Source organism: Meriones unguiculatus, chromosome 5, assembly GCF_030254825.1.
Source record: "Meriones unguiculatus strain TT.TT164.6M chromosome 5, Bangor_MerUng_6.1, whole genome shotgun sequence".
Taxonomy (NCBI): domain Eukaryota; kingdom Metazoa; phylum Chordata; class Mammalia; order Rodentia; family Muridae; genus Meriones; species Meriones unguiculatus.
Genome location: NC_083353.1, coordinates 125,486,444 through 125,500,354, shown reverse-complemented (window position 1 = coordinate 125,500,354; position 13,911 = coordinate 125,486,444). Strand labels below are relative to the sequence as shown.

Genomic DNA, 13,911 nt, shown 5'->3' with positions numbered 1-13,911 from the left:
AGCCACTCAGGGTCAGGGCTCATTTTTCGTTTCCAGTACTGTGTGGAGCGAGCAGTACCAGGTGCTTGCACCTCAGCATGAGGAGGTGGGAGTCAGGTGGGCTGGGGAGAGTGGAGGGAGGACTGTATGCCAGGGCCTCTTACCCAGCACTATATGGAGCAGCTTCTCACCTTCTCATCTTGGACCTGGATATTTGTGATAGAGTTGGTGCCTTCTCTTTTTACAAGAGTACATGCCAGTACTGACCATTGAATCTAAGGCCCCACACAGGTTAAGCAAACACTCTACCATGGAGTTAGAGCCCAGCCCTACTTACTTTTGTATTATTAAATATAATCTGAGACATGCATTGCTTTTCTGTAATCTATACTGAATGTCACCTTTACTGCCTTAAGCAAAGTTGTAGATGGATGTCAGGGGACATCCTGATATCCATCTAGTGTAATCTCAGCACTAGGGCAAGGGCTTCAGGAGTTTAAGGTCTTCCTCACATGGAGGATTTGAGGCCACCAAGTGTCTTAGTGTAGGTTCCTATTGCTGTTAAGAGACACCATGACCACAGCAACTCTTATAGAGGGACACATTAAGTTGGGGCTGGCTTAAAGTTCAGGGTTTGTCCATTATCATCATTGTGGGAAGCATGGCAGCAGACAGGCAGATGTGGTGCTGGAGAGGTAGCTGAGAGTTCTACATCTAGATCTTCAGACAGTAGGGAGAGAGAGAGAGAGAGAGAGGGAGAGAGAGAGAGAGAGAGAGAGAGAGAGAGAGAGAGAGAGAGAGAGAGAGACTATGCCTGGCCTTAAGTGTTTGAACCCTCAAAGCCAGTTCCCGGAGCTACACATCCAACCAACAAGGCCATACCTCCTAATAGTGTCTCTCCCTATGAGCTTCTGCGGCCATCTCCATTCAAACCACCACAGCAAGACAGCAATAACACATTTAAAAATCCTTTAACTGTTAGGTAAAGGATCCATATTCTTAAAATTCATAAAGATATACAATGTGATGATTTTGACACACCCTGAATTTAACTTCATTCCTTGTTTCTTAACAGTGTCAAAATACTTCTTTCTCACAGTGGCCTTGAATTTCCAAACTCCTGGACTGCCTATGGATTTGCAAAATGGGAAATTTTTGGATAATGGAGACTCTGGATATCTTTTGAAGCCAGACTTCCTCAGAGACACAACCCTGAGCTTTAACCCCAGTGAAGTAACAGGAGAGGGCCACCCACTCACCCTCACAATACGAGTAAGATTAATGGCTTTTTCCTTTATTTGCTGGTTGTTAAGTAAACTAGATAGCATACATTAATATTTCAATTCTACCTATCTGCTCTAATACTCTTTAAATTCCAGTTAATCTTTCTAGACACAATTAATGGGTGCCGTTTGAGCATCTTTTTCTATGTCTGAAGAATTTCTTTCTGTGCGTTTTCACATGAATGATTTTCTGCCAGTGAATAGAAATACCGAGGCTAAAGCCTTTTCCTCCGAGAGATCTATTTATATTATTCCATTGTGCTTCGCCATTTAACACTGTGATGGAGTTGTCTGAGTTCAACCCACTGATGACCTTGTGGGCATTCCACTTTTCGTCCCTTAACTTTAAAGGATTTCACCAGCAAACTCTAGGAGGTATTTCTTTATCATTAACCTTTTACTGTTGTAGTGCAGTGTTCTTTCCCTGCTGTCTCTGAACTGTGTTTATTGCAAATAAAGAAAGGTATGTATATTCTTTCTCTTATATCCATCTTTAGTTTCTATTAATATCTTATAGGCTTAGAATGGTCTCATTTTTTCCCCCTGCAGTTTTGGAGAGCTTTTAACATTTTTTTCCCCTACATTGATGATTCAAATTCTATATTTAATTTTTAAAATTTATTTATTCATGTATTTTGTTTGTTTGTGTGTGTGTATGTATGAGTGTGTGTATGTCCGCGTGCAGGTGTTGTGGAGTCCTATAGAGGGCGTCAGATTGCCCTTTAGCTGGAGGTGCAAAGCTGGTTGTAAAGCTGCCCATGATGGGTGCTAGAAATTGAAGTCTGTAATAGCAATGCATGCTTTGTACTGCTGAGCCATCTTTTCAGACCCCTATATTTGATTTTAGCTTTATTTAATATAGATGAGTATTTTTCTCCACTTTTAGTCCCCAGTTGCTAATTACATCATGTTGCTTTCTCTTTATTTCTATCTTCACTCTGTCCCTCTCAGTTCTCTCCCCTCATTGTTTCATGTTTTGCTTTATTGTTTTCTGTACAGTTTCTTTATAGCAAGAGTGGCTGTCTCCATTAGCACAGACTTTTCTTAATTCTCTATGACCCGAACACAATGTTTGTTCACTTTTTTAAATGCCACTGAACCTTGAAGAAAGGTTTGCTTGCGTTTTCCACTTAGTCACAAACCACTCCTTTAGATTACACCTCCACCTACATAGAGTGCAAGTGGAGGATTTGTTTGCTAACGAATTGGGTAGGGGTGGCCTCTTTGGGGTATCTCCTTCCATTTAACTAGTTGCTCCTGCAACCTTGGGCATGATCTCAGATGTTCTGAGATTTGGGTCAGTGATCTTGCTGTTTCTAGCCGAATATTCCATGCTGCTAATAGTGGAGGTCTGGGCCTCGGCCAGCTATTGAGTGGTCTCTTGATCTCCATTCCTGGCTGTAATGCTTGATACCCTGCAGTTCCCAGAATACGCCTCAATTACAAGTTCTTTCTCATTTCTGTCCACCATTTTCATAACACTATATGGCCTGGGAACCAACTCTCACCTGCTTCAGGCCCTAGCCATTTGATCCCAGTGAACTACGGGAGATTTTATGAGCTATTTTCCAGAAATAAATTTGAAAGGACAGTAGAGCAAACCTAGATGAGGAGAAAATGCATCAGGGTTGGCAGGAAACAATGCTGGTGAGGTCCACAGCCGGCTTTGCTCCTGCTCTCGGATGCTGTGACACTATAATCCAGTCAGAGTAGATAGCTCGAAATCACCTACAAAAGTGGCTACAAATATTGATTAGCTGACACTTTCTGGCATCTTGAGAAGTATTGTTGACCATGGAGCTTCCTTTACAAGGAGACTGTCACACTGGCCTTGTTCTTTAATAGTTGATTCAGTGGGGAAAAAATGCATTAGCCACTTCGAAGAGCCCTTCATAACACACTCAAGTCTTTTCTAGTTCTGAATTCATTATCTCTCTTCCCTGGGAATCTGTTTCACTTTCATTGATGGATTCCTCTTTCTGTAACTACTCCTAAAATATTTATGTTAGATAAAGCTTTTCCTAACCCTTGTTCCAAACTAATGATTCTTCACACATTCTCTTAAGGAAAGGCTCATGATTTTAACCAACAGATTTCAACTTAAAACTTTAACCTGGCTTCATTTTTTTTACATTATTTTATTTTTTATTAATTACAGTTTATTCACTTTGTATTTCCCCTGTACCTCTCTTCTTCCTCCCCTCCCAAGCCCACCCTCCCTCTTCTCCACCTGTGTCCCTCTCCCAGTCCACTGATAAGGGAGGTCCTCCTCCCCTTCCCTCTGATCCTAGTCTATCAGGTCTCACCAGGAGTGGCTTCATTGTCTTCTTCTGTGGCCTGGTAAGGCTGCTTCCCCATCAGGGGGAGGTGATCAAAGAGCAGGCCAATCAGTTCCTGTCAGAGACAGTCCCTGTCCCCATTACTATGGAGGCCACTTGGACACTGAACTGCCATAGGCTACCTCCGTGCAGGGTTTCCAGGCCATCTCCATGCATGGTCCTTGGCTGGAGTATCAGTTTCAGAAAAGACCCCTATGCCCAGACTTCTTGTGGAGCTCCAGTCCTCCCCAGGTTTTACTATCTCCCACTTCTTTCATAAGATTCCCTGCACTCTGCCCAAAGTGACAACACATGCTGGAGAGGATGTAGAGAAGGGGAACCCTCCTCACTGCTGGTGGGAATGTAAACTTATACAACCACTTTGGAAGTCATTCTGGCACTTTCACAGACAATTAGGAATATTGCTTCCTCAAGATCCAGCTATACCACTCCTAGGCATATATCCAAAGGAACCCAAGTATACAGCAAGGACATCTGCTCAACCATGTTTGTAGCAGCTTTATTTGTAATAGCCAGAAGCTAGAAACAACCCAGATGCCCCTCAGTTAAGGAATGGGTACAGAAACTGTGGTACATCTACACAATAGAATATTACTCTGGGATAAAAACAAACAAACAAACAAACAAGGAAATCATGAAATTTGCAGGTAAATGGTGGGAACTGGAAAAGATCATCCTGAGTAAGGTATCCCAGAAGCAGAAAGACACACAGGGTATATGCTCACTCATAAGTGGATATTAGACATATAAGATAGGGTAAACATACTAAAATCTGTACACCTAAGGAAGCTAATCAGGAAGGAGGACTCTGGCTAAGATGCTCAATCCCCACTCAGAAAGGCAAAGAGGATGGATATCGGAGGAGGGAGAAAACAGTAAACAGGACAGGAGCCTACCACAGAGGCTACCTTTCAGAGGGCCTCTGAAAGGCTCTTCCCTGCAGGGTATCGAGGCAGATGCTGAGACTCATAGCCTTTTTTTTTTTTTCGTTAATTTGGAACCTGAAGTATATTTTAAATAGTCTACCGAGTATCCATACCTATTAAATCACTATCTTGTCAAACTTAAATTTTTAAAGCGTAACATCCCTTTTTAGTCAATCTACCTTTAAATATTTTATTGGCATTTCAATGAATAGTGCTCTTCGCCTGACCAGCTCAGACCAGAAAACAGGGCAGTATTGTTAAACATCTCCTTCACTTCCCATGTCATCCATCTGAATTCTTTCCAGGCCACTCCAGGTCCTCATGAAATATTCCCTTGGTCTAAGCATCTTTGCTGCTGTCCTGCTTCAGGATTTTGTTATCTATCATCAGTCTCTTCTTTTGACTTCTTAAATGTGTCCACTCCGCCCACATCGATGGTTAGTTCTAGTGTGTCATCTTTAGCTATTCTGGAATAACCTTGATAAAGAGTTTCTCAGTGAGAGATTGTTCAGTTAGATAGGTCTTTGAGAATTTTCTTTTAAAATTTTCCTTTATTATTTTGTGTGAATGGGTGTTTTGCCTGTGTTCATATCTATGCATATATGCATGCTTGATACTGATGGAAGCCAGGAGAGGATGTTGGATTCTTTGGAGCTGGGGTAACAGAAGGTTGTAAGCTGTCAAGTGAGTACTGCGAATCAAACTCTGTTTCTCTGGAAGGGCAGCAAGGGTTCTGCCACTGACCTGTTTCTCTAATCCCACAGAAGATATTTTCTTCCTGGGTTAAATGGTCCAGGAAGACCCAGCCTGAAAGGTGGGTGTCACCATTCCATAGGTTTGGGTCCTGGGCTTTCTAAAAGGATGAGGGAAGGAGAGCAGCTAGCTTGCACACATCGATTCTCTTCGCTCTTGACTGTGGACGTAACTACTTGTTTCAAGTTCCTGCTGTGCCTTCCCCTCCGTGAGGGATGACTATCAAGAGAACAATCATTTCTCCTTTAAAGTTACTTTTGTCAGGATAGTTTATAGCAATAACAGAAAACTAAACTAAACAGCCTGTCTCAGTCCTCCCACTCACTCTTTCTTACATTGCTACAATGATATCTCATTAGTACTTACCATTCATTTCTGTTTACCAGCTACTTTCCTAGTCAAGGCTTGGCTCTCTTCTCTACCAGTGTCTCACCACACCTGGCCTTAATTTACTCCATGACCATGAAGAGGATTTACCTCCTTGAATTAGTCTTTCCCCCTCATTATTGTTTACTTTTCCCTTGAATTCTCTCTCTCTCTCTCTCTCTCTCTCTCTTTCTCTCTCTCTCTCTCTCTCTCTCTCTGTGTGTGTGTATGTGTTTCTGTTTCTATATTGTTCTTCCCCCATTCTTTAGACAAGGTCTTATTGTCTAATCATAGTTATCTCTGAACATTAATCTAGGCCAACAGACTGGCCTTGAACTCACAGAGATCTGCCTGCTGCTGCCTCCGAAGTGCTGGTATGAAATATAGATGCCATGAATTGACTGACTCATGACTTAAACATCACTGCTTTTTGGAAGCAGTTTTTCTTGGTTGTGCTTCTATTTTAGTTTCCTTCTGTTTTTCCATCACAGCCTATACAAGTACGTATTACAGAATTAGCCCTTAGCATCATGATCATTTTTCTTGTTCTTATTCTCCAGTTATCTAACGATTCTTTAAAGCTAAGAACTGGTGTTCTGTTCAAGTCTAAGTGACAGGGTCTGTCATAAAACACATGCTACATATGTGGAAGCTAATTGAATGAGTGACGTCTGTTGCATGCTGAGAATAGTACAGAGAGCATCTGTGCTGTCCTGTTGGAAATGAAGTTTCACAGTAGTTTGTGCACATAGATGCTGATGGAGGTTCTGGGCTTGTTTTTTGAGAATCTCATGGTGAGGTGTTAAGTAGCTTGGACTCAAACAAACAGGTTACTGATTCTCCTTGAAAGTAGCCACCAAGGCCACATGGGTGAGTCCTCCTCTTGTGGTTATTCTAAGGAGCTTTGTAGTTGGTTATGTTAATCTCCCAGGTGATGAGAACACAATTTGGAAGCCAGAAGGCCTGGATTTACTGGAAGCTTCCTTGAGGTTTTGATGAAGACAGTCAACATTTCCAGTTTATTATGCTTCTCTTCTCTCCTCTTTTCCTCTCTTCTCCTCCCCTCCCCTCTCCTCCTCTCTCCTCTCCTCTCCGCTTCTCTTCACTTCTTCCCTTTGTCTTCCAGCTCTGTCTTATTGTTTTACACCTGACCTAGTCTGTTGTTTTTTAATTTCTTATTTGACTTAGTGAATTTTTCATTTCTAGAATTATTTCAATTTTTTCTCCATTTTCTATTGAATAGAGTTTTTATATCTTTAATTGATTTCATCATTTCATTCACTTCTTTGCTTTTGTCCTTATTTGAGATATTTAAACATAGCTATAATAATTCTTTTTAACTCTTTGTCCACAGGCTCTTCCTGGCTGTTTTTACTGGGGTTCAATACCATAGGCTTAGTAATTTTTGGGTGGGACATTATTTGATTTTTCATGTTACTTTTACTTCTCTTCTGAGACTTGTGAATCTGAAGCAATCTGTCAGCTGCAGCGTTGTCTTTGACTTTGCTCATCACTTTCCCTCTGTCATTGTAGACATGTACAATGTTCAGGACAAGATTAAGTTGTAAGAGGGTTGGTCCACTGTATTCTCTTGTGGAATTGTAGCGAGGGTTGTGGGCTCTACCTGTAGTCTAATATTTGCTGGTTCCTGTGTAAACAGACACTACCTTAGGGTCAGCACACGTCTAACTGGCCTCCTTCTGCTGCCTTCTGGTGCAGCTCTCCACGTCTATGTACTAGACCTTGAATGAGCTCTGTTCATCAGATGCCTGGGAATAGGGGGCATTGGGAAGCTGGGTGTACAGCTAGGAGGCATGGGGGAGATGTATGGCTCCTGGTAGTAGTGATAGCCAGGGCTGAGCTCCTAGGCTTACAACTTATTTCTCATCTTAAATCACCCTAATTCAAATGTTCTATGTTCACTAATTTTATGTTCACTTTGTTCTTAAAACCAAAACACAATTTTGACTCAATAATTAGTTGGGACAAAAAAAAAAAAAACTAAATGGAAATATAACCCATAACTTTTTGAAGTATGTTTTTGATCTCTGTCTCTGACATACATATCAGGTTCCAGTTCCTTATTATGGTAATGCAGATAACAGTGGATAATGTCAAATTTTATAACCAATTCAAGTATAAACTATTTTTTAAGAAAATGCCATCAAGAAAATATTATGGTACAACATTTTATATTTGAGAAAACAATAATACAGAACCTAAACATGTTTTAAAAATAATAATATATACAAATTAGTCATAAACCTTGTACATTGTGGATTCCACTATAAACGCACTTGAGTGAAGCACTATTTTTGGCAGGTTCTTGGTCATTATCTAGTGATAAAAGGATTAAAACGTAAAATTCCCATGATTTGCCAGCTTCAATTTTCGCAGCAGATAATTTAGAGTCTTTGTCTTTTGGGGACATGCCATCTGATCGAGCTCAAGTGGTAATGCATTTCCTCGCCTCACTAAGTCTCCTGTCCATCCGTGTTTGTGCAGCTCATCAGTGGGATCCAGCTGCCCTTCAACCTGTTCTCTAACAAAGCCGACGTGCTGGTGATCATAGAAGTCTATGGTGTGCCTAGTGACCAAGTCAAACAGCAGACCCGTGTTGTTAAGAAAAACGGTGAGCTCTTTTGCTTCTTGGGAAAAAAGGATGTTTGTTTTCTCTTTAGAAAAAAAATTCTTAGAAAATGTAATTTAAAAGTAATTTCTTCAGTGTACCTTTTAATAACGTGACTGCAGAATGTTGGTCACACCTCTGGGTTTTGTGGGAATGTCTCCAAGGACATTGAATTTGGTTCATCAGACTTGAGCTCCTGCTTTACAAAAGCCCTGTGATGTTTGAAGCACCAGAAGACTTAAGAATCTATTTATTGGGTTTCTATTTAAATATGTGTTAACTTTACTATAGACACTCTACAGTTTAGTATGATAGATGACATAAAAGAGAAGTATTATGATGGGGAATGATTAGGGCTTGAAGGAGAATACAAAAGACTATGTTCAAGAGGCCCACAGAAGATGGTTGTAAGAAAAAGTATAGATTCCTTTTTACAGTTGGGGACAAGGGTACTTATGGGAGAAAGAACAACACGACTCTCAACTATGAAGAAGACACAATTATAAGATGCCAGGAAGAAGCCAAGATGTCCAAGATGACTGGAATATAGGATGCTCAAGAAACACTAGAGATGACAAAGTCAGTGAGTTATACTGGGACCGCTCAAGGACATTTTTGAAAGCCATGCTTGCTCTTAGGGATTCCCTATGGGAAACAGATACAATTAACGTATTTACAGAGGACTTCAGGAGATTGCTTCTGTAGACAAGGTAGGAAAGTATTAAAGAGAAATGAGAAATAAAAACAGTGTCAGGATAAGAATCCAATGCTTAAAAGACATGGTAGTCAAGAGGCAAAGAGGAAAGTGACATCCAGGAAGGAATGGAGGGTGTTTATGCAAGTCACCTGTGAGAGCAATAATCTAGGATGGTGGACAGGACAGACTGTAAGACTATTGGGACAAAGGTTGTATAATTTGAGATATGAATGCATGGAAAGATCAGATTTTTGGATAAGGCATAGTTAACTCATCAGTTTTATCACACATGGAAAATACACTTACCAAACAAATTTCATGTCCTGCATACTTTCTATAAAAGTAATAATTACTTTTGCATAGGTGTGTGTGTGTGTGAGAGAGAGAGAGAGAGAGACAGAGACAGAAACAGAGACAGAGACAGAGACAGAGATTAGATACAGAGGAAGGGAGGGAGGAGGACCAATGACTCTTATTGCAGACTCTCTGTAAAGGTTTAGAAGTCTCCATAAAGACTGTGCTTTAAATCTACCTCTGTACCCTATGGACTTATGTTTGTTCTTAGGCCAAGGTGATTATTCTAGTGTAAGGTTTACTGTTTCCAAGGGCAAAGAACACATTCAGGACTGTAAGTAGTAAAGAGACCCACTGACTTCAGGAGTCCTATAGAAACCACAGGTATCACTATAATTATCCACAAGTCAGTGACCCTAAAATTAACAACTATTGACATGACTTGGAAAGATCTGTCTTTGTACCTGAACAGGAGTAATCTTTCTCCCAAACTTTGAACCTATAAGCACAGATGTGGTTTGGATGTGATTGTCTTGGGTCCATTAACTCTATAGTTTTGGATGATTTGGGTCAAGTTGAAAAACAATTTGGATTTCTTGCTGTGGCAAAGGATTGGTTGCTTGGGAAGACTTAATTGACTTGAGCACCAAGTTATTCATCAACTTGGGACTTTGAAATCATCATTAATGAAAAGTAAGTTAGAGAGCTCATGTCATTTAAGAGCTCCTCCTGTAACAAACCGGTAAGGAAAAATGTCACTTCTGACATTCCCCATGTCTCCATTTATTTGCAAAAGGAGTGTCTTAGCTTCAGTCATGTTACGTAAGGATTCAGTTTCTGCTTGAAAGTCAGATTTCCCAGGTTTTCACCCTTTTCTACAATTTGTTATATAAAATGCTAGTAAGTGATGTGACATCTTTGTGGTGTAGTTTTTTTTTTTTCTATTTTTTTTAATCTGTTAACCCTGATGGGGCTGCAATCCAAATAAGGTTTTTAAAAGCCAGCATCATTGTTGTCATAATGTCTTTGGCTCATTGACTACATTAAACATTTAAGTGATCTAAAATACAAATTATTGTTGTAGTTATGTCCAAGTGTTAGAAAGAAAAATTGCAGACACTTATTTTTATTTGATGTTCTTCTTAGAGAAAGTATCTATGATATTCTTGCATCCATTTTGTGTTTCAGCTTTTAGTCCAAGGTGGAATGAAACATTTACATTTATTATTCAAGTACCAGAACTGGCGTTGATACGTTTTGTGGTTGAGAATGAAGGCTTCATAGCACCGAATGAATTTCTTGGACAGTACACTTTGCCAGTTCTATGCATGAACAAAGGTAATGTTTTCAGACATAAGATGGTTTTATTAACATTTAAATATACCTCTATCAAAGCCACTCTTTGACCATATCAAATTTCTCTTCCTCTGTGTCAGTGGGATATGAAGGAAGTTTTAAGGATACATGCATGTTTTCTTCTGCTGTTCTGCAGAGCTGTGTTCTTTGTATGGAAAGCAATGTGGTATGCTAGGATGCTAGGGAAACTTGGCATGTATGGTTCTGTGCTGGGATAGTAATTCTTCCCTTTCATTGAAAGGTAGTCATGGTGACAAGGAGGTGTGAAGGTCAGGGATAAGACAGGGGAAACCCTGGCTCATTGTCCTGCCTGAGTGCAACCTGCAAGCCTGGGAGCCAGACCTTTTTGGATCATTTTCTGGCCTGGCATCATGGTACTGAGTCACCTTCCCAGCGCTGTTTATTTGGTGCTACCAATGGCTTTGTTTCAGGATGCTCACTTTTCTATCACCAGGCAATGCATGCCAGGAAACAGGGTATTTTTGAAACAGAAGGATGGTGGCTAATTTTGGGGCATGATGTCCTTGAGGAGAAGGAGACATGTGAAGTGTAGGCTCACCACTGGAACACAAAATTCTGAAAGTTAGAGCAGAAACTAGAAATGCTTTATTTTTATGGAAAATAGCATTCCAGGTTGTAATAGCTATAGCTCTGCCTCCACCGTGTTAACTATGTTAAGACAGTGAGAGACGCTTTCTTCTTTAGCAGCAACATGGAGGCTATCACTCCGAGTTTGTTATTTCTAACTCCTCGACACAGCTCCTTTTCCGCAGGTTACCGCCGCGTTCCTCTGTTATCCAAAGAGGGTGAGAGCCTTGAACCCTCTTCACTGTTTATTTATGTTTGGTACATCAGAGAGTGACTCAATGTACCTGACATGTTAGCCACACATCATAATAAACAGTTCAAAAGAGTGCTGGTACCGTTTCTTTTATCTTTTATAAAATAGAAGACTGAGTCAGAAACACCCAACTCTAAATGGGCACAAAAGAAAGGGGGGGAAATAAAACCATCAGAGAATGCACACTGTGTTGTTCCTTGGTGCCCACCATGCCTTTTCCTGGGTGCCCACCAGGCCTTTCCCTGGGTGCCCACCAGGCCTTTCCCTGGGTGCCCACCAGGCCTTTCCCTGGGTGCCCACCAGGCCTTTCCCTGGGTGCCCACCATGCCTTTTCCTGGTGCACACATGCCTTTTCACAACTGCTGATTTCTTCTATGCTCCTTCTTCCAGGGTTGCATTTTCAATTGCTTGTATCATTTTTAATGAGTGGATTTTACAGCTTTTAAAAGTATGCCTGATCATATAAGACATGTTGGCAAATATTTAGCAGCAGAGACGACGTGAAATAGAAGAGTGTTTTAACTTCTTAACACCCACTTCCGCCTATTGCAGTGAGAAGGAATTAGATTGCCAGGCCCTTTGTGCCCTCTTAATCCTAGAGAGCAATTAGCCCCTGAATTCTCAATCTAGTTCTTAGATGCCGTGCACTTGATTTGGTACCCTGTAATTATACAGACATTTTTATAAGTGTGTATGAAATTGATTTGCATTCCCACTATAGTCAGACTCCGTATCTATAAAAGAAATCTATTATGCGGACTTACATGCTTGGGTCTTGAATTAATTTGCAGTATTTTTGAATGTGTCCTTAATGTACTTCTAAGATTGTCTCTTGGTCAGAGACGAGAGTTCCCATTTTTTCATCAACAGTGAGTTGACTTGGATAAAAGTGGTGGAAAATGTGGTTCCTTATTAACTATTTTTATAAACAAAATTAGTAACGATTGCCTCACCACGTTGATGCCTGTGGTATGGTGGACACACCCAGGGAATCTGATAAATTAGCATCCCCAATAGAAATTTGCTGATATTGAATTCAACCTCAGATAGAATGAAAAACCAAGAGATAATTATTTTAAGATGAGTCTCCATCTCATTATCCTTTGACGGACAGAAGACGCAACCCAACTAGCAACATTTTACTAAATATCACCTTCAACACTAAATATTAAAACTCCTGCTGATGGTAAAGGGCGAGGAAGATACTTTTGCAGCGGATGATGACTGCAGACTCACAGTTGAGAAAGAAGGTCATAGAAAGTTCCTGTGACACCCTTTGCCCCCCCCCCACTCCCCCCAAAGTAACAGTCTAGACAGGAAGTCATCGAAGAGAACTCTTAAAAACTGTGGTAAGGATGCTGAGGCTTAGCTCTTCACAGTTATGGGCATCTGGCAGGGGTGCAGGTGGGGAAGAAAGGACTCAGTTTTCTTCTGTGGGCTGCTGGCCACTAGCAGTTTGACCATGCTCCAGTGAGTATATTAGAACACAAATTGGATTTGTGTGTTTCGCTGTCATTGATTGATTTTTCTTTCTTCTTTTTTTTTTTCCTTTGGGGGAGGGAAGACTCAACGTGGGGCAGTCCCAGGAAGGCAGCATTATGTAAAAATTACCAAATAATCAACAAAAATATACCATTGGAAAAATGTGAATACCCTGGGAATTGATATTTCCAGGCATACTGAGCAAGTAATGTCCTGTGGTGTTCAATGCATGCTCTTCCACTCTCTTCAGGGCTGTAGGGGTTATTTTGTAAACTCTGCCTCCCACAGAGTTCAGGTTCCTCAGCAGGAGTGCACAGCCTCATTGAGGTGGACAGTGGGTGGATCTTGCTGAGTTCTCTATTGTAAACCCAGCACCAGGGTTGTGGGTATTCTCAGTCACTGACACAGCACTGTAACCTCAAATTGCCAAGGGCTTTCAAAGAGCTGGAATTCCACAGGCTTTTAAAGGCTTTCTTCAAGTGAGCCTCCCAAGCTAATGCATTAATTCTGCAGTGGGATAAACTTCTATTTCTCATTTGCACCATTAAGCTTTGAAATAGAAGAGAAAATGAGTATGTTTTCTCTTCTCACCTTTCCCACAGGAACCAATTAAACTCACTCACTGACTTTGAAAACTATTTTTTTAAAATTTCTGTGTGTAAAGAGGCTCTTGTGTGTGCTTATATGTATGTACATGTGTGTATGTGTATGTTGAAGACATATCATTCCTAAGGAGCTGTCAGCCTCATTTTTGAGAGAGGGTCTGTCACTTGAACCCATAGCTCTCTAGACATAAGGCATATGACTCAGAGATTGACTGGTCTCCTTGTTCCTAGGGCTGGGGTTACAATCCTCTCTCTCTCTCTCTCTCTCTCTCTCTCTCTCTCTCTCTCTCTCTGTGTGTGTGTGTGTGTGGTTTCGTGTGTGAGGTGTCAGTTCTTCACATTTGCAAAACAATCACTTTGC

The 13,911-nt window shown here is 40.8% G+C and overlaps 1 protein-coding gene across 1 annotated transcript in view; it reads left to right on the top strand.

Moving 5' to 3' along the window:
• Plcz1 (phospholipase C zeta 1) overlaps positions 1 to 11,510 on the top strand; it is a 51,139-nt gene extending 39,629 nt beyond the window's left edge. The window contains exons 10-13 of the mRNA XM_060383375.1: positions 1,079 to 1,251; positions 8,152 to 8,278; positions 10,455 to 10,604; positions 11,396 to 11,510. Coding sequence (XP_060239358.1) covers positions 1,079 to 1,251; positions 8,152 to 8,278; positions 10,455 to 10,604; positions 11,396 to 11,484 — 539 coding nt within the window. The 3' untranslated portion in view covers positions 11,485 to 11,510. The remainder of the gene's footprint in view (positions 1 to 1,078; positions 1,252 to 8,151; positions 8,279 to 10,454; positions 10,605 to 11,395) is intronic.
• Positions 11,511 to 13,911: the final 2,401 nt, after the last annotated feature.